Source organism: Aegilops tauschii, chromosome 1 (genome assembly GCF_002575655.3).
Source record: "Aegilops tauschii subsp. strangulata cultivar AL8/78 chromosome 1, Aet v6.0, whole genome shotgun sequence".
Classification (NCBI taxonomy): domain Eukaryota; kingdom Viridiplantae; phylum Streptophyta; class Magnoliopsida; order Poales; family Poaceae; genus Aegilops; species Aegilops tauschii.
In genome coordinates, this window is record NC_053035.3 from 348,764,715 (window position 1) to 348,790,492 (window position 25,778).

The window sequence follows — 25,778 nt, forward strand, 5'->3', positions numbered from 1 at the left end:
GAATTTTGCTTATGTGGAGAGTAATAAAATTTCTATGCTTGTAGATCATGGAAATAATGCTTTAGGTGATGGTTATATTGTTGAAATTATTCATGATGCTACTGAAAATTATTATGAGGGAGGAATATATGTTTGTAGGAATTTCAATAATGTCAACTTTCCTCTCTCTATGTGTTGAAAATCTTGAGGTTATGCTTGTTTTGCCTTCCAATGCAAGTTGGTTATTGTTCACATAAGTTTTTTGCTCACAAAATCCCTATGCATAGGAAGTGGGTTAGACTTAAGTGTGCTAGTCATATTCTTCATGATGCTCTCTTTATGTTTCAATTCTTATCTTTTATGTGAGAATCATTGAAATCATCATGCCTAGCTAGGGGCGTTAAACGTTAGCACTTGTTGGGAGACAACCCAATTTTATTTTTGTCCTTTGCTTTTGCTCCTGTTTAGTAATAAATATTCATCTAGCATCTGTTTAGATGTGTTTTTATGTTTTAATTAGTGTTTGTGCCAAGTAGAACCTTTGGTAAGACTTGGGTGAAGTCTATGCGATCTTGCTGTAAAACAAAACAGAAACGTTTGAGCTCACGAGATTAGATGCCATTTTTTACTGGAGAGTGCTTTTAGGTTGATTATTTTTGCAGATGATTAATAGACAAATTCCTCAGGTCCACCAATTTATTTCAGAATTTTTGGAGTTACAGAAGTATTTGAATGATACAGATTACTACAGACTGTTCTGTTTTTGACAGATTCTATTTTCTATGTGTTGTTTGCTTATTTTGATGAATCTATGAGTAGTATCGGAGGGTATGAACCATAGAGAAGTTGGAATACAGTACATATGACACCAATATGAATTTAGAATGAGTTCACAACAGTACCTAAGTGGTGATTTATTTTCTTATATTAACGGAGCTTATGAATTTTCTGTTAAGTTTTGTGTTGTGAAGTTTCCAAGTTTTGGATGAAGATTCGATGGACTATGGAATAAGGAGTGGCAAGAGCCTAAGCTTGGGGATGCCCAAGGCACCCCAAGGCAATATTCAAGGACAACCAAGAGCCTAAGCTTGGGGATGCCCAAGGCACCCCAAGGCAATATTCAAGGACAACCAAGAGCCTAAGCTTGGGGATGCCCCGGATGGCATCCCCTCTTTCTTCTTCGTTCATCGGTAACTTTACTTGGAGCTATATTTTTATTCACCACATGATATGTGTTTTGCTTGGAGCGTCATTTTATTTTCTTTTGCTTTGCTTGATGTTTGAATAAAATACCAAGATATGAAATTCTTAAATGTTAGAGAGTCTTCACATAGTTACATAATTATTCAACTACTCATTGATCTTCACTTATATCTTTTGGAGTAGTTTGTCATTTGCTCTAGTGCTTCACTTATATCTTCTTAGAGCATGGCGGTAGTTTTATTTTGAAGAAATTGTTGATCTCTCATGCTTCACTTATATTTTTTTAGAGTCTTTTAGACAGCATGGCAATTTTCTTTGGTTATAAAATTAGTCCTAATATGATGGGCATCCAAGATGGGTATAATAAAAACTTTCATATAGAGTGCATTGAATACTATGAGAAGTTTGATTCTTTATGATTGTTTTGAGATATGAAGATGGTGATGTTAGAGTCATGCTAGTGGAGTAATTGTGAATTTGAGAGATACTTGTGTTAAAGTTTGTGATTCCCGTAGCATGCACGTATGGTGAACCGTTATGTGATGAAGTCGGAGCACGATTTATTTTTTGATTGTCTTCCTTATGAGTGGCGGTCGGGGACGAGCGATGGTCTTTTCCTACCAATCTATCCCCCTAGGAGCATGCGCGTAGTACATATTTTCGATAACTAATAGATTTTTGCAATAAGTATGTGAGTTCTTTATGACTAATGTTGAGTCCATGGATTATACGCACTCTCACCCTTCCACCATTGCTAGCCTCTCTAGTACCGCGCAACTTTCGCCGGTACCATAAACCCACCATTTACCTTCCTCAAAATAGCCACCATACCAGCTATTATGGCATTTCCATAGCCATTCCGAGATATATTGCCATGCAACTTTCCACCGTTCCGTTTATTATGACGCGTTCCATCATTGTCATATTGCTTTGCATGATCATGTAGTTGACATCGTATTTGTGGCAAAGCCACCTTCATAATTCTTCATACATGTCACTCTTGATTCATTGCACATCCCGGTACACCGCCGGAGGCATTCACATAGTCATATTTTGTTCTAAGTATTGAGTTGTAATTCTTGAGTTGTAAGTAAATAAAAGTGTGATGATCATCATTATTGGAGCATTGTCCCAGCGAGGAAAGGATGATGGAGACTATGATTCCCCCATAAGTCGGGATGAGACTCTGGACAAAAAAAGAAGAGAAAAAGAGGCCATAAAAAAGAGAAGGCCCAAAAAACAAAAAAATGAGAGAAAAAGAGAGAAGGGCCAATGCTACTATCCTTTTACCACACTTGTGCTTCAAAGTAGCACCATGATCTTCATGATAGAGTCTCCTATGTTGTCACTTTCATATACTAGTGGGAATTTTACGTTATAGAACTTGGCTTGTATATTCCAATGATGGGCTTCCTCAAAATTGCCTAGGTCTTCGTGAGCAAGCAAGTTGGATGCACACCCACTTAGTTTCTTTTTGAGCTTTGATACACTTATAGCTCTAGTGCATCCGTTGCATGGCAATCCCTACTCACTCACATTGATATCTATTGATGGGCAACTTCATAGCCCGTTGATACGCCTAGTTGATGTGAGACTATCTTCTCCCTTTTTGTCTTCTCCACAACCACCATTCTATTCCACCTATAGTGTTATGTCCATGGCTCACGCTCATGTATTGCGTGAAGATTGAAAAAGTTTGAGAACATCAAAAGTATGAAACAATTGCTTGGCTTGTCATCGGGGTTGTGCATGATTTAAATATTTTGTGTGATGAACATAGAGCATAGCCAGACTATATGATTTTGTAGGGATAGCTTGCTTTGGCCATGTTATTTTGAGAAGACATGATTGCTTTGTTAGTATGCTTGAAGTATTATTGTTTTCATGTCAATATTAAACTTTTGTTTTGAATCTTATGGATCTGAATATTCTTGTCACAATAAAGAAGATTACATTGATAAATATGTTAGGTAGCATTCCACATCAAAAATTCTGTTTTTATCATTTACCTACTCGAGGACGAGCAGGAATTAAGCTTGGGGATGCTGATACGTCTCCAATGTATCTATAATTTTTGATTGTTCCATGCTATTATATTATCCATCTAGGATGTTGTACATGCATTTATATGCTATTTTATATGATTTTTGGGACTAACCTATTAACCTACAGCCCAATGCCAGTTTCTGTTTATTCCTTGTTTTTGAGTATCATGGAAAAGGAAAACCAAACGGAGTCCAATTGACCTGAAAATTGACGGAGATTATTTTTGGACCAGAAGAAGCCCGCGGAGTATCGGAGATGGGCTAGAAGAGTCCCGAGGCACCCACAAGGGTGGGGCCGCACCCTACCCCCTGGGCGCGCCCCCCTACCTCGTGGCCGCCTCGGAGACCCCCCTGACTTGTTCCCGACGCCAAAACCTCTTATATATACCCAAACTTCCAGAACATAACCTAGATCGGGAGTTCCGCCGCCGCAAGCCTCTGTATCCACCGAAAACCAATCTAGACCCGTTCTGGCACCCTGCCGGAGGGGGGAATCCCTCTCCGGTGGCCATCTTCATCATCCCGGCGCTCTCCATGACGAGGAGGGAGTAGTTCACCCTCGGGACTAAGGGTATGTACCAGTAGCTATGTGTTTGATCTCTCTCTCTCGTGTTCTTGATTTGGCATGATCTTGATGTATCGCGAGCTTTGCTATTATAGTTGGATCTTATGATGTTTCTCCCCCTCTACTCTCTTGTAATGGATTGAGTTTTCCCTTCGAAGTTATCTTACCGGATTGAGTCTTTGAGGATTTGAGAACACTTGATGTATGTCTTGCATGTGCTTATCTATGGTGACAATGGGATATTTACGTGATCCACTTGATGTATGTTTTGGTGATCAACTTGCGAGTTCCGTGACCTTGTGAACTTATGCATAGGGGTTGGCACACGTTTTCGTCTTGACTCTCCGGTAGAAACTTTGGGGCACTCTTTGAAGTTCTTTGTGTTGGTTGAATAGATGAATCTGAGATTGTGTGATGCATATCGTATAATCATACCCACAGATACTTGAGGTGACATTGGAGTATCTAGGTGACATTAGGGTTTTGGTTGATTTGTGTCTTAAGGTGTTATTCTAGTATGAACTCTATGATAGATCGAACAGAAAGAATAGCTTCGTGTTATTTTACTACGGACTCTTGAATAGATCGATCGGAAAGGATAACTTTGAGGTGGTTTCGTACCCTACAATAATCTCTTCGTTTGTTCTCCGCTATTAGTGACTTTGGAGTGACTCTTTGTTGCATGTTGACGGATAGTTATATGATCCAATTATGTTATTATTGTTGAGAGAACTTGCACTAGTGAAAGTATGAACCCTATGCCTTGTTTCCTAGCATTGCAATACCGTTTACGCTCACTTTTATCATTAGTTACCTTGCTGTTTTTATATTTTCAGATTACAAAAACATATATCTACCATCCATATTGCACTTGTATCACCATCTCTTCGCCGAACTAGTGCACCTATACAATTTACCATTGTATTGGGTGTGTTGGGGACACAAGAGACTCTTTGTTATTTGGTTGTAGGGTTGTTTGAGAGAGACCATGTTCAACCTATGCCTCCCACGGATTGATAAACCTTAGGTCATCCACTTGAGGGAAATTTGCTACTGTCCTACAAACCTCTGCACTTGGAGGCCCAACAACGTCTACAAGAAGAAGGTTGCGTAGTAGACATCACTTGCGAACTTCAGGCCAACCCGCATTGCCAAAGCTTCAGTCGCGACCACGTTTGATGCAACGGGAATGTAGATACATTGAGCTGCAAGAAAGGAACCATTCACATCTCTGATAACCGCAGCAGTTGCTCCCACTCCTTCTTCGACATAAAATGTTGCATCAACATTTAGTTTAACATATCTAGGCTCCGGCTTCTCCCATCTATCTTGCACTGGGGCAGTTTTCTTAGCGTTTGCCTGATCGAAATTATTAGATATAGTAAGGACAGATATAGGCCATTTGAAAGGTGGTGGAGGGGAACCATTATGAGTATACTGGCGTCGGATCCACCACAGGTACCATCCTCCCACCGTTATGATCTGCTTCACATCCAAATTTGGTTTGATTGGCACTTGTCTTGGTGGGCCTACCAGGATATGTTCTAGAATGATTGACCCAGAACGATCAACCATTTTTGCTTCATTGATAATATCCAAGATTCTGAGCCGTGACCACATCTCTGTAGCATGGGAACAATCAAATAACAGGTGCCTCACATCTTCAGCCGCATTGTGGCATATGGGGCAAGCACCAGCTGTACCAACATGCCTATTAGTAAGTATTGACTTTAGGGGTAAGATCCCATGTAGTGCCCGCCAGCAGAAAATTTGCACTTTACATGGAATTCGAAGCTTCCACAGCATACTCCAAACCGCTGGTGTGCTGGACCTCCCTGGCTGCGTTAGTGCATTTTCATGTGCCCTAAAAGTCCGAATCCATTGAGTGTGGTAAGCTGAACGTACTGAGAAAATACCTCTTCGGTCCGGGTGCCAAGCTATGAAATCCTCAAAAGCATTGTAATTAAGCGGAATCTCTAGGATCCTTCGAACATCGACAGGATTGAAGATAGATTTAATCAGTTCCTCGTCCCAGTTTCCACTTAGGGGTTCTATGAGATCATTAACTGTAGTTAGAACAGTGTGACCTCGTGGCGTAATCACCATTCTATTTGCACTGCTTGGGACCCAGGGGTCGCTCCAGATGTTCACTTTCTCCCCTGACCCAATACGCCATATATACCCCAATTTGAAAGTCTCCAAACCCTTCATAACACTCTGCCAGGTAAATGAGGCACCATTTTTTAAAGTAGACTGTAGTAAACTACCATTAGGGAAATATTTCGCCTTCAATACTCTTGCACATAATGAATCCGGATTGTTTAGTAATCTCCAACATTGCTTTGAGAGCATTGATAGGTTGAAAGAATATAGATCTCGGAACCCCATTCCCCCTTCACTCTTCGGATAGCAAAGTTTCCACCAAGAATACCAATGCATTCTCTTATGTTCCTCATCATCGCCCCACCAGAACTGGGAAATTAAGTCAGTAATCTCTTTGCATATTCCTTTGGGTAAACAAAAGACTGACATGGAAAACACCGGAATAGCTTGTGCCACAGATTTCAATAGGATCTCCTTTCCGCCAATAGATAATTGTTTTTCCATCCATCCTTTGAGCCTCTCTTTGATTCTTTCAACAAAATGCTTAAAGCAGTCATCACTTCTGTCCGCCCCCACCATTGCAGGTGGACCCAAATATTTATCAGATAGTGCCTCTGTATCAATGTGTAGCTCTTGACATATTTCAGCCCTAGAGACAGCAGGAGTGTTAGGGCTAAAGAAAACACTAGATTTAGCAAAACTCACCATTTGCCCCGAGCTTTGACAGTAAGTCTCCAGGATATGCTGTAAGGAAGCTGCATTAAGTGTGTCTGCCTTCATGAGAATTAGAGAATCATCAGTGAATAAAAGGTGTGATACTGATGGTGCATTTCTTCACACTCTAATCCCTTCTATGCCACCAGCTTCTTCTTCATACTGCAATACACTGGAAAGACCCTCTGCACAGATGAGGAATAGATAAGGGGAGAGGGGATCCCCCTGCCTAATTCCCCTTGTAGGGCTAAAGACATCTGTTTCTTATGAGTTAAACCTCACCTTATATGTAACCGATTTCACACATTCCATAATCAATTCTACCCACTATTCATGAAATCCCAGTTTGATCATCATGTCATGCAAGAAAGACCACTCTACTCTGTCATAGGCTTTGTGCATATCGAGCTTTACTGCACACAACCCGGATTGGCCTGCCCTTTTGTTCTTTATCTTATGCATACATTCATATGCTATCAAGATATTATCCATGATCATTCTTCCAGGAACAAAAGCACTTTGAGTAGGAGAAAAGATTTCAGGGAGTACACTTTTCAGGCGTAGAGCTAACATTTTCGAGATGATCTTGTAAAGAACATTGCAAAGACTAATGGGTCTGAATTGCGTTACCAGCTCCGGAGACTCGATTTTGGGAATCATCACAATTGTTGTGTCGTTCCAATTTGTTGGAATTGTCCTCGAATAAATGGCTAGCAAAACCTCTTGAGTGTTTCATCTCCGATTATATGCCAGTATTTCTTGAAGAAAATTGTGTGCAGACCATCTGGCCCGGGTGCTTTAATATCTCCAATGCTAGAGATCGCCTTCTTCACATCATCCGCTGTATACGGGGCCATCAGAAAATTATTCATTTGGTCTGACACCTTATGCTGAACTCGTTCCAGGATCACCAGACTAGTTTGCTGGACTTCAGAGGAGAAAAGATTATTAAAATAGTTTAAGATATGGGCATTTGAGTCATCAGTACCTTCCAACCAATTCCCAGCCTCATTTCTCAGTCTCTTAATAAAGTTCCTTTTCCGCCTTGTAGAAGCGAAGGCCTGAGAAAACGCAGTGTTACGATCGCCAGCCTTAAGCCAAGTTGCTCTGGATTGTTGCCTCACTTGGATCTCTTACAATTCTAACAAGTATTCGACTAGTTCAGATAGTTCTCTTCTTTTCTCTTCATTCACATCATCCATAGGCCCAGCCATGACTCTCTCAAGTTCTCGCTGAGCTTTACGCATACGCTTTTTTGGTTTCTTGAGAACTCTCTGGTCCCAGTCGTGGAACTGGTTATGCATTTTATTCAGCTTGTCGTAAATATTAGTCATAGTTGGGTCAGCTGTAACGTCATTCCACCCCGCCGTCACTGTCTCCTCAAAACTCTGCTCCCTCAACCAGCGTGCCTCAAATCTATTCACTTGTACATTATTCTGGCCAGCTGTTGGTGTGTGTAGAACTCTGTATCCACTAGAAGAGGTATGTGGTTAGAGTGATTGAATTCCAAGTTCTGCAATGCCGCATTAGTAAACAAGCTCGCCCATGCATCATTCACCAGACCTCTGTCTAGTCTTTCTCTTATCATTCCACGTCTCCATGTGAACGGGTCTCCGAGGAAGCCCATATCATGTAACACATAATCATCAATTGCTTCTTGGAAAGCCTGCATATATTGTGCCGGACACGGATTGCCTCCTTCCTTCTCATGAAGAAACTGGATTTCATTCAGATCACCAATCAAGAGCCACAACAAGTTCTGACTCTGGTGAAGTTGTCGCATACGTGACCAGGTGAGGTGTTTATTCGCCCATCTAAACTCACCGTACATCCCAGTCAAGCGCCAAACCGGATTGTTATTATTATCCTCAATTATTACATCAATGAACATAGCATCTAGGGCAAGCCTACGTACATTGATATGATTATTCCAAAAAAGAATTAAACCACCACTTCTACCATTACTCGTGCACACTAGTTTCTGGTCCATCTTCATTCTTCTCCTTAAACATTCTGCCGGATAACTGTCAAGGTGGGTCTCCGACAAAAACACCACCTCAGGGGCACATCTCCGCTAAACATCCAGCAGAGCACTCACTGCCGGGGCGTTCCCAAGGCCCCGGAAGTTCCACGATAATATTTTCATTGCGTCCAGTCATCCCCCTCTCGGGAGGATGTCGATATCTCATTGGTTTGCTGCCCTTCCGAACTGTCTATTGCTTCTCCATCAACTCCTTTGTACTTCTTCCTATTGGCATTCTTCTGAGGCGTACTTGCCACCTCCAAAGTAATCCCTGGCAGTGTTTCTCCTTCAAACTGATCCACCATCTCTGCCACATTTGTTGTCTTAGCAGTACTAGGGACCAACGCCAAAGTGTTAGACCCACCTGGCACTACCTGTTGTGTATCCACTGTCGTCCTCTTTCCCAGAACGTTAACCTAACGCATGTCTTGGTCCTCCGTCTCCTGTCCTGACCCTTGCCCCGGTTCCATATCAGTGTTCACCGGGTTGTACAACACATTATGGCGCCAGCTCTGCATTGTTCCCCTCCCAGCAGAAGCAAAAGGAGGAGATCCTCGACCACGACCAGGGCCAAAAGGTGGTTCTTCCCTCACTTTTTCACCTCTCCCACGTCCAGGGTTCCTCCCCGCACCACGACCTCTACCTCTGCCTCTTCCTCCATCAACCAAAAGGAAATCACCCCACTCCAGCTTAGTTACATCATGTTCTCCAGTGCCACATTCCTTGTACCAATGTCCCATTAGGCCACAGTTGCCACAGAAATCGGGTAGTTTCTCATATTGGACTTGGTAGAAATCTGTTTGCTCATTCTTTGTAATTGAAACAAATCTGATAAGCTTCTTCGAAACAGTAAGCTGAACTCCGACCCTAACAAACTCCCCTACAAAACCAATAGGTAGGGTTGTTTGAACCTCTAACACCTTGCCCATCCTGCGACACATACCTTTGATTGCTGCTGGGGACAAATAGTTATCCGGCAGTTTCATATCCTTGCCCATACCACAAGCTTATCCAGCACCACCGATTCCGGTTTCGTGAATCCGTCATATTCCTCTATCAGAACCCCTTGGTTCCTAAACAGCCATGGCCCCTTGTGTATTGCCATGTTCCAGTTCCCCAGGCATCCGAACTGTACCGTGAACAAATTTTCATCAACCCTGCGCCAACGGACCTCCCTGACTGGGTTCCACGCCGATCTCATATCAGCATATAGAGCCGAATGGCTGAAACCCTTATTGGTGTGCACCTTCGCGATCGCAAGCCACTTGGCCTCGATCCTCTCCTCCTTGAATTCTTCTTCCCAGAAAAATTGTTCCTCCTCATCTTCCTGAAGCTCCAAACGACTCAAGAGTTCTTCCACATGCTCCTTGCCCCGACGGGTTCTGTTTGGTTCCTCTTGTGTCGCCATGACGAACACGATCGCTAAAACCCTAGCCCTAGATGGGCGAGGCTCGGGAGTGCGAGACCCACCGCACAATTCCACGCCGGCTTCCCAGGGATCAGATCCGAGGTAGGGGTGGGGATCGGGTGGGGATGATCGGCGGCGAATGGTAGAAGTAGATTCTCGACGGCGGCACCGCCAGAGGACAAGGAAACCCTAGGGGGAACTTTGTAGCTCAACCAGAACTTCCTCCAACGATAGGGAGCCTTGGCCCCGATTTCCTCCGAATTGGCCTTTCCGGCAAAACGTACCGAGACGTACCCCTTCGCTCGTTGCCTTGATCCCCGCGTCCTCGAGAAAAAAAGAAAAGGAGGAGACGAACGGAACAGAGCGGCGACCACCAGGGACCTCGGCGGCGGCCACACCCAGGTTCGATTCGGCCCCGCTCCCTCCTCCTCTACCCATCTCCTTCCCCGCTCCCTCCTCCAGTTCCCATCGCCGTACTCGGGCATCTCCGCGGCCACCACGAGGACCTCGGCGGCGACCACCAGCAGGACCACGGGGGCGGAGGCGCCGGTTCCCCGGTCTGCTTATGCCCGATTCCCTCCTCCTCACCCTATCCCCGTCCCCGGTCTAGGTCGCATCTCGGCGGCGTCCAGAAGGACCACGGCGGCCACCAGCAGGGCTTCGGCGGCGGAGGCGCAGATCTCCTCTGGCCACGGTCGCTCCGCCTCGGGCCTCCTCCCTGTCCGCCGCGCCCACCCCCTGTACCCATCTCCAAACCTTCTGTCGCAGGCCATCTCCTCCATGACGCCCAGGCATCAGCACAACCACCGTGCTCTTCCTTCTCCCTTTCCTGCCCTACACCAGCCCCTCCTTAGCATTCTTAATTTACGTTGTACTGTCTTGTACCTGTAAGTTGGTTCATGTGAGGACCTTTCTGTTCCCTGTTAACTAATTTTTTTGTTTATGTATTGTGCAGATTTGTGTTCTTTTATGTCTTGTTGAACTTCGAACTATCTATTTTATATTGAACTTGGAACTATATATGAACTACTGACGCGCACTGTTTATGTCAAGCATTTGGACCTATCTATTCAAATCGTTGTGATTTATGTCATGTTACGAGACCATATTTGAGAGTACATGTTGTTTGTTATTGTTTCGAATTTGTGTTATGTTATCATAAGAAAATATTGTTGTCATTGTATGGCCATTTGTGTTTTCCTGATGCATTTCTAGAATATTTATTTATTTTCATTGCTATATCATTCGTAGTCAGATTTCATTTTTGAGTCATGTACAACAAGGTATAGCCTGGTAATGTAGCTATGCAATTCCAAAGTTTGTCATCCAAACAGGATTTGATATTGAGATCTCAGAGGCATTTCAAGGGCCAATTCACTAGACAACCAAACAGGTGAATTCGTATTCGTGCCATTTCAGTTTCCTCACTGATTTGGAATTCAGACCAATTCAATACGGATCTCCCCAATGGAGACATCCAAACGAATAGAATTGTTGAAGAATTGGTATATGTACTATGTAGGCTTCTTTTATGCAAAACTGAGACTTGTATACTTGAGAATTTTGGTGTGTTTGTAAGACCATATTGATCTATATCTACGCGCTACTGCTAAATTAAATAGAACGCTCACATGTCATATTTTGTTGTCATTTTTTTGTAGGTGGACCGCCCTTTCTAAAATACCTAGACTCGGCTACCGGAGAGCGGAACTGTGCCCGCGAGATGGGAATGGAGGAGTCTGCGGGGGGCGCCGCGAGGCAGGCGAAGGAGTCGCTGGAGCTGGCGTTCCAGATGTCCCAGATCCTGGACACCGGCCTCGACCGCCACACCCTCTCGCTGCTCATGGCGCTCTGCGACCGCGGCGCCAACCCGGAGGCTCTCGCCGCCCTGGTCCGCGAGCTGTCCTCCACTGCTCCCCCGTCCGCCGCTGCCCCCACCGCGCCCGCCTCCAACGCCGTGGCGGCACCGACCGCCCCCTCGCTGTTCCCCTCCGGCTTTCGGCAGCTCTAGGCTAGGGTTCGTGCCCTCGACCCCTTCTTCTTTTTCCTCACGGATGACACCGCTTGCCACTTGATCGCGTTGTATGTGTGCACTTAGGTCTTCCATTCTGTAGGCTGAAACTGGTTCGTGATTTGTATTCTCAAGATTAGTAATGCAAGGGGGTCTGTGTCAAACTCTGTCACATTCTAGCAAATGATTTTCTCTTCTGTTGGCTGAAATCGCTTCCTGGTTTGTATCCTCAATATTGATAATGCAATGGAGTCTGTGTCAAATTCTGTTATCCACATTCTTGCACATGGATTGATTCGTTGGAATTATTCATATCATTATATGACACCAATGCAAGAGATTACAGAGACGAATTTGAAGTACAGTCTACTTATTTGGATCACATGTATAACTGTGAATTCCACGTTTAAGTGACTCGAAACATGCCCATGAGTAGAATTGTTGTTATGTCAATGTTCCTTGTTCTGGAGACATCCCAATTAGTAGCTCTCCTTTATCATTCGGCACACGTGTTTCAATCGCTGCTAGATTCACCATAGTCAAGGGCTGAGAATTTGAACTTACCCTTTGTTATGTTATTCTTTCTTTATCACTAACGTTTATACATTAGTAAAATGATCACCAAGTTGCTGTGTGTGCGTGTGTTGCTTTGTTTCCAGGGCTTGTTGAGCTGTGCCCTCAGCATTAACCCTATTTCCTACCTTGTATGTCTGTGAGACTTGTGTGTGTGTGTGTGTGTGTTTGAACCTTGTTGGATGTTTGGCTCGGGCGGTTTGCTTTATAATATAAAGCGGGGCGAAAGCCTTTTTCGGTAACAGAGGTGGAAGCAAATGGAAATAACACAGTTAGCCGGAATGCCCCTCACCAGTGGTTGTAAGGTTTGGTTGCATCATGGTTGTAAGGTTTGGCTGCATCATTATTGTGAGATTTCAAATACTTTACAAAGTCAGGCTATGCTCCTCCCCAATAGTGTGTGCGGGCTGGCCTGCCAATCGTAGAATTGTGAGTTCGACATTTTAACTACAGGGAGCGTGCTCATGAGCGGAGTAGTTTTTATGCCAATGTTCTTTGCTCTAGACTAGAGGCATCCTAATTAGTAGCTCTTCTTTGTCATTGGTTGAGGTACATGCACGGATGTTCCAACAACTGCTGGATACATCATATTCAAGGACAGCATTCGAGTTCACCCTTTATCAAGTTATTGTTTTCTTTATCACTCTCGGATTAAAGGTGAAAATGCTTTACAAATCCAACACATGCTTCTCACTGGTGGTGTATTCAAGTTGGCCTGCCCATCGTATTTTTCATCTTGTTTCCTGGTGTTGTATGGATCTAATAGTCAAGCAGTAGCCATGTATCCAATGAAGTTGTATTTTCAAGAACAAAAATATGTACTAGTATATAGTTTAGAAGTTGATATCTCCCAAGGTGAATTGAAGCATACAACCATGATGCAGCCAAACTTGATTATGCTAAAAAAATGCTCCCATGTCAAAAATTTCAATCGATGTGCAACCACTAGAGGTACCACCTTTTTTTTATTACAACATTCTAAACATTACCTTCATTCATTCAGCAGGTACCGAAGACTGGACGCAACTGAAGTTCTTGATTTGAAGTCGAACCAAATCTGATACTTGGCTTGCTGGAAGAGCCTGATGAGCTTTGGTCGTGATGTTGTTTCCACAAGAAAAAGTTGTGGTTCATTGAGTTCCTGTAAATTGGCATCTTTCTTTGCTTGACTTGGACACTACTGTAGTAATCATGATGGCCACTACCTCTTCGTTCATAGTCTTCCTATATTCCCATCGCTGTATGCATCAGCTGGACATCTGGTGTTCTGTCGATTATCCTCTCTTTGACGATAGTGTCGTACTTATCTGAAAGGAACACGCCACGGCCTGGTGGCCATGAATCGAGGTACCGTTTTCGGGATAACAATCAAAAAGCTATGAAACGATTATGGGACGGAGGGAGTAGATCTCAATCATGCTTTTTAGAAGTCACTGTAATGAATTAGTTTTTCTAGTATTGTATTGTTCTACATTCAGAACCATTCAATCCCTGGAAGACTAAGCAACAATTCATTCATATGGACATTTTGCTGTTCATTTTCAGAAGATAATATTTTCAGCCAAAGCTGTTGCTTGCATCATAAAGCTTGACCTAATCAGTGCTGTTTTCAGCCATGTTTTCGTTTTAAGTTGTTCAGTGGTGGCCTTGATGCTTAATTGAAGCCAATTTTTTAGGTTAAAGAAGAAATTGAGTTGGCCCTCGCAAATCATGCTGCTATGATGACAAGGTATTGTATATGACACCTTTTGACAAGCTTTTAGGTTTGTAAACTGATGCAGATTTATCTAACCACCTAGTTTTTTTTTCCTTTTTCATTAGAAGTTCCACATACACTGTTCCATCGACATCGAAAAATTTGCAGCTCCAATTCATGACTAGGCTTTCTCTTCCAATTTTCACTGGCTCCAAGGTTGAAGGCGAGGGTACCTTAAGTATTGCTCTAGTTGACACTTTGACCAGAGAGGTTGTAGTAATGGGTAAGGAGTCCCTGTTGAAGGTTGAAATTGTAGTTCTAGAGGGTGACTTTGAACTTTGAAGACGGAGAAGGCAATGACTGGACAGCTCAGGAGTTCAATATTAACATCATTAGAGAAAGACAAGGTAAACGGCCCTTGCTTTCTGGAGATGTGTTTGTTGGTCTTGATAGAGGCATTGGTAGAGTGGGAGATGTATCATTCACAGATAACTCCAGCTGGACACGCAGCCGAAAGTTCAGGTTAGGTGCAAGAACTGAGGATGGTTGTTATAATGGCGTAAGAGTACGGGAAGCAAAAACTGAATCATTTGTGGTAAAGGATCATCGTGGAGAATGTGAGTTCATGCCGCTTTCAATTGTTATTTGTTTCTTGCACCCCTTCCTGTACATTTGGTAAGTTTCATCATTTTGGCGCAGCATCCTTAAACTTGACAACTGCACATAGAAATATAAGCACATGAATTCCTTGCTGCAATCTAGATTTGTTAGAACACATTATATATAATAGTCATAGTCATGTAAAATAATTTGCTTTCTCAAAGCAAGGATTTTGACCAACTTAGTTTACTCGTACTGCTAATAATGATTGACCTATGTCATCGCTTCATTGTCTCAAATGCTACCAAAATGGACAAATGTAAATGCCTCACTTGTTATATTTTGTTCCCATTTCCCAGTGTACAAGAAGCATCACCCACCAGTTCTTGAAGATGAGGTTTGGAGACTGGAGAAGATCGGCAAGGAAGGAACTTTTCACAAGCGTTTGAATAAGGAGAAGATAGTTACAGTCAAAGATTTTCTCACTTTATTGCATCTTGATGCTCCTAGGCTCCGGAAGGTACTATGCACGCTTTTGCAAGGTTTACAGAATTTGCTTATGTATTTATATTCTATATTCTTTGTAGAGTTTATACAAGCTGTTGATGACTTGTCCATTCTATCCAAGGTTGACATGTATATTTATATTGGTGTTTGACAGCATTATTTTGTAAATCTTTGAATTAGGAAAAACTGGAACCATCAAACTGGATCCCTCATTTGGATGGATCAACTGTATTTTATCTATGGTAGTGTAAATGAGGTGTGGCATGTTGTTGCAGATGATAGTGGTGGCTCAGAAAATATGTAGATTTCCTAACCAACTCTAATGTTAGCATTGTGCAGATATTGGGCACTGGCATGTCAACTAAGATGTAGGAGGTTACTATTGAGCATGCAAAAACAACATGTATTCTCAGTGACAAGGTGCACATTTACTATATAGAAAACCCAAGCAAAACTGCTGTTGTGTTCAATGCTGTTGGAGGAGTGAGGGTTAATATCGGAGAAGTTTGTTTCTGTTGATGATCTAACAGAAAAGGAGAAGGCATTCACTTTTCTTCGTCGTATAAGTTCTTTAGATCAAATTCATTTACCCTTCTACCAGTTGCAACCTAGACCATCTGGTCTTACAGCATTTGTTCTTTCTAGGCTGAAGCAAATGCAGCTGTTAAACAAGCATTTGAAGACTGGAAGAATGTCTCGACCTGCGACAGTGAAACACTTTTGGAGAATCCGTCACAGCTCCTCAATATGAGATCCTCATCTTTATGTGAAAACGAATTTTTCCAGTTACCTGCACAAGTTGCCACTGCCGATTTTGATTTAAGCCACTTGGACATACCATCAGGTGACATTTTCTCTGTGGAACCATTGTGTGCCTTGGATCCTTGTGCGGTGGGAGCTGTAGAGAGCAGTGAAAATAGATTTCAGCCTGAGCTTCCCCCACTTGGTGGCCATGGACAGCCTCAAGAATCACTTGCTTTAGACAAGTTCTCGAATTCATTGGTTTTCGAGGAGAGCACCAGTCATGCCTCATTCAACGAAGAAGACTACTATTGCCGTCCAGATCCTCCCCCGGTATCCTTCGACGCAAGATCTCGGCGCTGCGCTGAAGGGATTCATCGCGACAATATCAAAGCCCAAGCCATATAGAGGATGGAGGACATTGTCATATGTTATAGGATGGATATTCTACACCAAGAGGATGGCCGCTCAGAAGAGGAAGAAACCCGGGAAATGATGATTTTCATTTGCCTGTGGTTGATTAGTTAAAAGATTGTGAGATATAGAAGTGGAGGAAAGGAAAGCATGTACAAATGAGTGGTTGGTTATCTTTCGGATCTTTTCATTTTGCGTGCTTTTGTTGCTGGTGTTCTCGAGCCGTTTTATCAGCGAGAGTGACACCTCTAAATAATCAGATGAGCTCTGTACAGTACATAAATCCGTAAATATGAATGGTGGTGCTATTGTATGGGCTATTATCAGCGTGTTAGGTATTGTCAATTTGGTCCATAACTTGTTGCCACATGTTTTGTGGTATGACATTACATGTGCGCATATGCTGCCCAAGTATGAATGAAGTCTACAGGTGCAGAACCAAATGGATTGTGATGTGCTGCCAAATTCAGGATCCATACTCCAAACATTTGTTGGATTTAAAGTTTCAAAGCAGCGACGGACATTTCTGTTGTGATGTACCTTCAGGTTTTTACCACGTAGTACATGACTTTCCCTGAGATGCGGATTTGTCAAACGATACTCCCTCCGTCCCATAATATAAGAGCGTTTTTAACACTGTGTAGTGTTAAAAACGCTCTTATATTATGGGACGGAGGGAGTATTTTTTTATTATAATAAATACTCGCCCAAGTCAAACATGGATGGTGGGTTGAACTCCGGCAGAAGAAACTGGCTACGCTAAGAAAATCGCTTTCAGAGTGAGCGAGTGGTTGGGCAAAGCGTCAGTGTAGCGTACAGTAGTACTCCTATATTACAGGATATTGACCAGATTAAGATGAGGCGAACACTGACTAGAAAAAATTACTGCTCCTGCTGGTCTACTACGCTGCGCTACACGCACACACAGACAAAGAGAAGCGCTCTGCTGCGTTAGCTCGGATCGGAGGTCAGAATCAAAATCAATCGAGCCATGGCTGAGCTAGCTCCGCTCTCCATGCTCTTCCTTGCCCTGCTCGTCGTCGTCCCCGTGCTCTACTTCATCCGGTCGTCGCGCCGGCATGAGGAGGGAAGCAGCCGGCCGCGGCCCCCGCCGTCGCCGTGGGCGCTGCCGGTCATCGGCCACCTCCACCACGTCGCCGGCGCGCTCCCGCACCGCGCGATGCTGGGCCTGTCGCGCCGCCACGGCCCGCTCATGCTGCTCCGCCTCTGCGAGCTCCGCGTCGTCGTCGCCTCCTCGGCCGACGCCGCGCGGGAGATCATGAAGACCCAGGACCTGGCGTTCGCGTCGCGGCCCATGACCCCGACGGGGACGGCCCTCCTCGGCGACAGCCCGGGCATCGTGTTCGCGCCCTACGGCGACGCGTGGCGGCAGCTCCGCAAGATCTGCACCCTCGAGCTCTTCACCTCCCGCCGCGTCAGGTCCTTCCGGCCCGTGCGCGAGGAGGAGGTCGGGCGGCTGCTCCGGTCGGTGGCGGTGGCGGCTCCGTCGTCGGCGGTGAACCTGAGCGAGCGGATCAGCGCGTACGTCGCGGACTCGGCGGTGCGCGCCGTCATCGGCAGCCGGTTCAAGGACCGCGGCGCGTTCCTCCGGATGCTCGAGCGGAGGATGAAGCTCGCGCCGGCGCAGTGCCTGCCGGACCTCTTCCCGTCGTCGCGGCTGGCGATGCTCGTCAGCCGGATGCCGCGCGAGATGAAGCGGGAGCGCCGGGAGATGAGGGACTTCATCGACGCCATCATCCAGGAGCATCAAGAGAACAGCCCGGCCGGCGCCGGCGCCGACGACGACGACTTTCTCGACGTCCTCCTGAGGATCCAGGGAGAGGGGAAGCTCGACCCTCCCCTCACCAACGATGACATCAAGGCAGTCATCGTCGTAAGCTGCTCATCTCGATCTTCTCGTACTACAATGGAGGAGAAATTTTCAGCAACGTAAGTTGCCACCGTGAGGGAGCGAGACTAACTTCCTTCCTCTGCTTCAACTCGGACAGGACATCTTCATAGCGAGCAGCGAGACGTCGGCGACGGCGCTGCAGTGGGCCATGGCCGAGCTGATGAGGAACCCGAGGGTGATGCGCAAGGCGCAGGAGGAGGTCCGGCGAGCTCTCGACGGGCGCGACAGGGTCACGGAGGAGAGCCTGGCGAGCCTGCGCTACCTGGACCTCGTCATCAAGGAGGTGCTCCGGCTGCACCCGCCGGCGACGATGCTGCTCCCCCGCGAGTGCCGGGCCCCGTGCCGGATCCTCGGCTTCGACGTGCCGGCGGGCGCCATGGTGCTCGTCAACGCGTGGGCGATCGGCAGGGACCCGGCGCACTGGGACTCGTCGGAGGAGTTCTCGCCGGAGAGGTTCGAGGGCGGTGGCGTCGACTTCAAGGGCACGGACTTCGAGTACATACCGTTCGGCGCCGGGCGGCGAATGTGCCCCGGGATGGCGTTCGGGCTGGCCAACATGGAGCTCGCGCTCGCCAGCCTTCTCTACCACTTCGACTGGGAGCTGCCGGACGGGGCGGAGCCCGGGGAGCTGGACATGGCCGAGCTGCTGGGGCTCACCACGCGCCGGCGCTTCGACCTCCTGCTCGTCCCGGCGGTCCGCGTGCCATTGCCAAAGCAAAATTTGAATGCGCCAAGCGAAAATTCTTTCGACATTAAGCCTTAGGGTAGGGCGCGAAACTTACAACATGAAAGATTTATTGCTATTGCTTCATCTCCAGCAAAGAAATAAAGAATAGAACAAAAGTGATATTTTTACACGTATAGTACTACCAGTCTACCAGACCACAATCACATCACCAGAACTACTTCTGGACAGTGTACAACACCTATTCCATTCCATTCAAAGTATCAGATACTCAGAGCTACAGGAAAAAACCAAGTAAATTTATTCAGAAAATTCCATGGGGCTCTCAAGATGATTCGTGCTGTTCTGCTTCTGTACTTCTGTTATTTGGTAGTATAAGATCTCGAAATACCAGTGGACGATTAGACTGGTTTTCTCAGGTCTGACATATGTATGATACAATTATGCACTCTTGATTCTCTTCCGAGAAACAAAGAGGTATCGCCGCAGGGCAAGCAGCGAGATCCAAGTGAACTTTGAAATCTTCTCTTTTATCATCAGCAGTAATGCGGAACTCAGAACTGTCTTTAGTATCTGAGCATGTAATCCTTTGAAGAAGCCTGGGATGCCTTCCTTGTTCCACATCGCATGCATGGCGCCCAACATTGTTTTGGGAGGCCTTGAATTGCCTGGCTTTTCAGATTCGTCCTCGTCGTCCTCATCGGGGTCTGCAGCCTGAATCATGACCTTGCACCTGTTTGAAAAATGGCGTCATATAATTGCGGTAGCGGTTGAATTTATAGGCAGCACTAACAGGCAAAAGCAAGTGGGAAGGTCCAGATAACAAGTGCTGGCAAAGTGAAGTTTCCATACCTGATTAATGGGTAAGTCAAGATTGTTGCAACACTTTTTGAGATGGCACCAAGGAGAAATGCCGAGAAAGCAGAAAGAGCAACTGGGGAAGAATCGCCTGCTGATTCTGCATTTCTACGCGTCTGCCTCAGAATTAGCTTCTGCTTAAGCTGGTCAAACACGGTGTACTGCAAAAGATTGGACATAAAACAGTTGTTATCTCGTGCACGAAAAAGGAAAAGAAAATAGAACTTATAACGTTGCAAGTTACACCCGAGAACAGTACGAATACACTGCTACTTTTCACTTTAAATATGGTAATGCAGACACTACATACTCAACAATATTGAAACATGTTTGAAGGCTCTACAGTTACTACAAAACATCGAGGATTTATATTGACTGAATCAAGAAGGTGAAAATCGCGAGGCCAATGATTCACACCATTTTGCAGACCTAAATAATTTGGTATATGCATTTGCTCCAGTAGGAGACATGGACAACAACACACATCCACAGATAAGCTCTGAACCTCTTCCTCTCAGTTTGTTCAAGATATTATCCCAAGTTCTATAATGGAAGGTACGACTATACGAGAGCCCCATTTAATTTACAGATAACTGCAATGGTACTTACAAGTACATCATAGTACACAACCAGACAACATTCCAAGAATTTTGCCCTAGCTGAATATTTTGTTTGTGATGGCTCCCATGTTTGTTCAAGCAAAAAATGTTCAATTGGATTGAAGCATCTACATATCTCTTCACCAAAAAATACTCGAGCAATGTATACAGAAAAGGACATAGCTGGACAATGTAACTCAGAGGACCAATATTAAGTTCTACAAGATCTGTCGTACAATAATGATGCAGAAGTTAGTACCTGAATTGAAGGATTGCATGTTAACATAAGGGAAATGCCCAAACCATCGAATGCCTCAAGCCAAGTACCTTCTGCGAGAGTTGCTCGCAGCCCTTTGGACTTTCCGAAAGCACTTGTTTGCATTCTAGAAGATGCCGTATCTAATGGCTGAAATGGTGAGAGAAACGAGTATAAGATCAGGCAGCTAAAACTGTTTTTCAAGAATCTATACAACTAGTTACCTGTGTCACAACAACTGTGCAAGCACCAGCGGCAGCTGCAATCAACAAGTTGGCTTTTGTTCCAATAGACTTGGCTCCACTCTTCTCCAGGTAGAGTCTTTTGAAATAGCTATAGCCGTAAAAGTAAACGAATTGCGAAATGAACGACTGGATATTCTTCGTCTTAAGGCCCTGATATAGGGACAAAAATTGCTTTTTCTTAATTGCTTCCCAAAAGACATCTGAAAGGTTCCTGAAAAGTCATGATGCCAGTTAGTATGTACAATGGAGTAACTAGAGAAGTTCAACGTATATGATGAAAAGGAATTTTATGCTAGAGATGTAACAGCATGCAGTGAAATCTCCTTCACCAAAAAACATGAAGGGGAGGACATACTGCATGAGAAGATAAATCTTCATAAGCTCAAAAACCTTTTAAATATTTTTAGAGCACACAAACGCAGCCAATCAAACATCTCAACTAGCCAAAATATTAAGGCCAACAGATCTCTCTTACTAGTGTATGAGAATGTATTGTTTACGACCTTACGCTGAATGTCTTCACTTTTCAGTTACTAGGTCTAGGTGATCGGCAAGGAAACGCCTTCACGGGTAAGATCCTTTTATTTTGGCTATAAACTACTTTCCTTGACAGCTTTACAAATTACAACAATGATTCATCTCGCTATTCCTAGAGCTTGTAAGAAATCAACCTAACCCCTGTTGCTTGGAACTGAACCCTGAGCTCCTTCCTTATTTCACAACCTGAAGTAATTATGCATGCAGATTTGTACAATTTCTAGATTAAACGAACTCCTTGTAAACCTTAAATTGATTAACGATCCATTAATGTGGTAATTACCAAAACTACAGTCCTAGCAACTTGTGCAAAGACCACAAGTGAGTAACTGTTTGCCCTTCACCATACAAAAAACTTGGGCCTAACGAGATACTGATTTACTGAATCCACGATCGGCCTATGTGGAAACCAACCCGTCCACATCTAACGCAGGATGGATATTCCTAGCTGTCAGAATGATATCCCCCAATCATGGTCTGCAAAGCAAAATCCAGTCCCCCAGATCCGAACTCTCACTCAATCGAGGACCCAAATTCCGGCCCTCTAGCCGGCGATCACCTTATATGCAGACAGACAGCAGACCGCGACGGAGTCAAGGAGGGGACGCAGGCGAAGTGGGGGAGAGAGATAGAGGAGGGAATCGGCGGCTGACTGACCTGTACTTGTGCGCGCCCTGGTCCGTCTGGACGTCGGCCTGGAACTTGGTCTTGCAGGTGTCGAGCGGGTAGAGCACGGTGGTGCTGACGAGCGCGCCGACGGCCCCCGACGCCGCCTCGGCCAGGCTGTCCCAGTCCACGCCGCCGCCGCCGTCCTCCCCCTCCATGGCGGCCGACGAGATCCCCCGAGCCCGACTCCGAGAGGAATCTCGGCAAGGCAAGGCAGGCTCCCCCTCTCCCTACTCGGCGCTCTCGGCTGGCTGCTAGTCTGTTGCTGGCTGGCTCGTCGCGGGGTCCAAGCAGCCTGTAAGTAGTAATCGGGGCGTACCTTCCTTCCAGCGAGGAGGGAAAGGGGGGCGGGGCGCGGGGTGTGTGTAGGCAGGAGTAGGAGGAGTAGGAGAAGAGGGAGACGTCACGGCAGAGGAGGGCCAGCGTGGCGGCTTAGACGAGCCAGCCCACTCCGAGTCACGTACCCACGGCTGCACGACACGGCACGGCACGGCGGTCTGGTTTCGCCGTTTCGGGGCGGGGTATCTGGTTGGTGCGTGCGTATCTCGCTTCCGGTATCCGCGCATTACGTTGGAACGAGCCGTTTGGGTTTTCCGTGGGGGTGGGTGTGGGTGGATGGTGGCGCCATGGATCGATCGTGCGCGCGCGCGGGACGAGCCCTCCGGAGCGAGGGTCGCCGCTGGCGCTGGGTGTGGGTAGGTGGAGACGGCGAGGACGACGACCGGAAGAGACCGGCCGGCGCGAGGGCCTCTAGTCCGCTGGCCCGTCGTCGGTCTTTGGTCAGTCCGCCATCTTCCACACTTGGACGCGGTGGCGAGAAGGAGCGGCTCGCTCGCCATGTGAACATCGTGCCCGTGCGCCGCGTGCGTCCGTTTCTGCTTTGGACTGCTCTCTCTCTCTCTTCCTGCTGCGCGGCCATGGGATGATGTGTGGACAAGGGATGGGATTGAACTTGCTGCGATGTGCGGCCTCTCCCTTGGAACGCGTTTGGTTGGTCGCATTTGGTCAACCAGCCCCGCATGGGACTGCACCCACGTCTTGGCCCGCATGAAACTTAAAGCAGTCCCGGGCCAGGCCCGAGAGCTACTGTCATTGGTAGTTTCTCTGCAGCCAGGTAGGACGCGGCCACGTGTGGCTCTTCGTTGCACTCCTCGGGAAGCACGGGAGACGGACGGGACGTCTCATAACTTTCCCCCTCTCTCGTGTCACCGTCCACTCCCTTTCACGCCACGCTTTCTCACTCTCCTATCACCCGCCCGTTGCTCTCCTCTCCTCTTCTCTCCTCCGATGAGTCGCCCGCTGTCGCGCCGTTCACTCACCCCAATCAGCGCCGGCAACAACCGCATCCACAAGCGGTGGGTTGCCGGCTTGGAACTCCGGGGTCGATCTCATGCAGGCTCTGCGCGCGCCGTCTCCTCTCTGCACCAGGCCGCTTCGTCCGGCCAATGCGATGTCGACCGCTTCGGCTCCGCCACCGTTTTCGGACCTCGTGGTCATGGGTACGGTGGCGCAGCCGGAGGGGGCGGCTGTCGGTGTCAAAACCGGCAGATCTCAGGTAGGGGGTCCCGAACTGTGCGTCTTACGATCGAAGATAACAGGAGACAGGGACACAACGTTTTACCCAGGTTCGGGCCCTCTTGATGGAGGTAATACCCTACTTCATGCTTGATTGACTTTGATGAGTACACGAGTTACAAGAGTTGATCTACCTCGAGATCGTAATGGCTAAACCCTAGATGTCTAGCCTGTCTGATTATGATTGCCCCTACGGACTAAACCCTCCGGTTTGTATAGACACCGGAGGAAACTAGGGTTGTACAGAGTCGATTTACAGAGGAAGGAATCTTCATATCTGAGCTCCAAGCTTGCCATCCACGCAAAGGAGAGTCCCATCCGGACACGGGGGGAAGCCTTCTGTCTTGTATCTTCACGGCCTATCAGTCCGGCCCATATTGAATAGCCCGGACGCCCGGGGACTCTCCTAATCCAGGACTCCCTCAACGGTCACCGCGCCACTGCTCGGGAACCCCTGTGGGTGGGAGGTTTTTTTACCACCATCCGAGGGTTTTCTCCAGGCAGCGCGACATGCCCATGGACGACGGCGCCCTCCTCCTCAACCGCGCGTGTGGCCACGAGCACCAGGCCAATGCCGACGGTCGTCCGTAGTGGCGGCTCCTCCTCCTCCTCTTCGCCCGCCATCTCCTTCCCGCCGGGGTTTTCTCCCCAGCAAACATACGCTCGAGCTCCACCCACTCTGGTAAGAACCAAATCTCCCCTTTGCTCGTAGATTTGTATATTAGGATTTTCATCATTATCATCCCAATGAATCGATTGGATTGGATTCGATCCCTTCTTGTGCGGTATTGTTCATAGGCAGGGTAGTGTTCATGCTTGTTATGTGTTTGATGTGAATGTTTAGTAGTGTTCATAGGCATGCAAGATTGGTGTGTGCTTAGTGCTCATGATGTACAATGTGTTCATGGGCATGGTAGATAGGTGTTGTGCTTGATGTTCATGCTTAGTGCTCATGTGCAACAACGTGTTCTTGATGCTAGCCACATTGGTGATGTCTTTGATGTTCCTGCTTAGTGTTCATGTGCATGTTATCTTGATTGGTGTGTGTTTGATGTTCATGCTTAGGGTTCATGGGCATGTTAGCTATATTGGTGCTGTCTTTGATGTTCCTGCTTAGTGTTCATGATGCTAGTTAGCTACATAGGTGTTCATGATGCTTGTTCTATGTTTGATGCTCATGATGTAATGGTTTCGGAATATTTGGGAATTTATAGTGCAAAGAAGGGGTGCGGGAGGCCACCGAGGTGGGCACAACCCACCTGGGCGCGCCTGGGCCCCCAGGCGCGCCTTGGTGGATTGTGCCCCCCTCGGGGCACCCCCAGGTGCTTCTTTGGCCCATTGTTGGTCTTCTGGTCCATAAAAAATCTCCGTGAAGTTTCGTTGCATTTGGACTCCGTTTGGTATTGATTTCCTGCGATGTAAAAAATAAGAAAAAAACAGCAACTGGCACTGGGCACTGGGTCAATAGGTTAGTCCCAAAAAATGATATAAAGTTGCTATAAAATGATTGTAAAACATCCAAGAATGATAAAATAATAGCATGAATACTTCATAAATTATAGATACGTTCGAGACGTATCAGCATCCCCAAGCTTAATTCCTACTCGTCCTCGAGTAGGTAAATGATAAAAGAAATAATTTATGAAGTGTGAATGCTAGCAAAGTGCATAAGTTTGATCAATGATAATTTCAATCACTTTTCCTAGCATCATAACAGCAATTCTTTCTTATAAAACTTCTCATGTTATAGTGGCAACCAATTCACATGTTAAGGTTCAAACAATGAATTCTTTTGAAACTCAAAAACCTATGTTCTTAGTCACCAAGCAACTGCAATTCAACTTATTCAACGGAGTTTAAGTA

General features: G+C 46.1%; 3 protein-coding genes and 1 pseudogene across 5 annotated transcripts; 3 read left to right on the forward strand and 1 right to left on the reverse strand.

Annotated features, from left to right (window-relative positions):
* The first annotated feature begins 10,304 nt into the window (after nt 1-10,304).
* Nucleotides 10,305-13,937, forward strand: LOC109783967 (mitotic-spindle organizing protein 1A). 3 transcript variants are annotated; one of them, XM_040386454.3, is made up of 3 exons: nt 10,305-10,442; nt 11,702-12,057; nt 13,628-13,937. In XM_040386454.3, the coding sequence occupies exon 2, from the start codon at nt 11,764-11,766 to the stop codon at nt 12,049-12,051; it is 288 nt and encodes a 95-aa protein (XP_040242388.1). In that variant the 5' UTR covers nt 10,305-10,442; nt 11,702-11,763; the 3' UTR covers nt 12,052-12,057; nt 13,628-13,937. The 3 variants fall into 3 exon arrangements, with proteins under 3 accessions (XP_040242388.1, XP_040242390.1, XP_020198166.1); XM_040386456.3 differs by having other exon boundaries at nt 13,631-13,937; XM_020342577.3 differs by lacking the exon at nt 13,628-13,937 and having other exon boundaries at nt 11,702-12,322.
* A 188-nt stretch (nt 13,938-14,125) lies between these two features.
* On the forward strand, nt 14,126-16,902 carry LOC109783966 (calmodulin-binding protein 60 D-like; annotated as a pseudogene).
* Nucleotides 16,903-17,427: 525 nt separating this feature from the next.
* LOC109783968 (desmethyl-deoxy-podophyllotoxin synthase) lies at nt 17,428-19,508 on the forward strand. Its single transcript, XM_020342578.4, has 2 exons — nt 17,428-18,476; nt 18,592-19,508. Exons 1-2 carry the CDS (start codon nt 17,574-17,576, stop codon nt 19,255-19,257), a joined length of 1,569 nt encoding a protein of 522 aa, XP_020198167.1. The 5' UTR covers nt 17,428-17,573; the 3' UTR covers nt 19,258-19,508.
* On the reverse strand, nt 19,273-22,973 carry LOC109783970 (peroxisomal adenine nucleotide carrier 1). Its single transcript, XM_020342579.4, has 5 exons — nt 22,332-22,973; nt 21,117-21,348; nt 20,896-21,042; nt 20,032-20,198; nt 19,273-19,912 (listed from the first exon to the last, which is right to left on the reverse strand). Exons 1-5 carry the CDS (start codon nt 22,496-22,498, stop codon nt 19,621-19,623), a joined length of 1,005 nt encoding a protein of 334 aa, XP_020198168.1. The 5' UTR covers nt 22,499-22,973; the 3' UTR covers nt 19,273-19,620.
* Between the last annotated feature and the right edge of the window lie 2,805 nt (nt 22,974-25,778).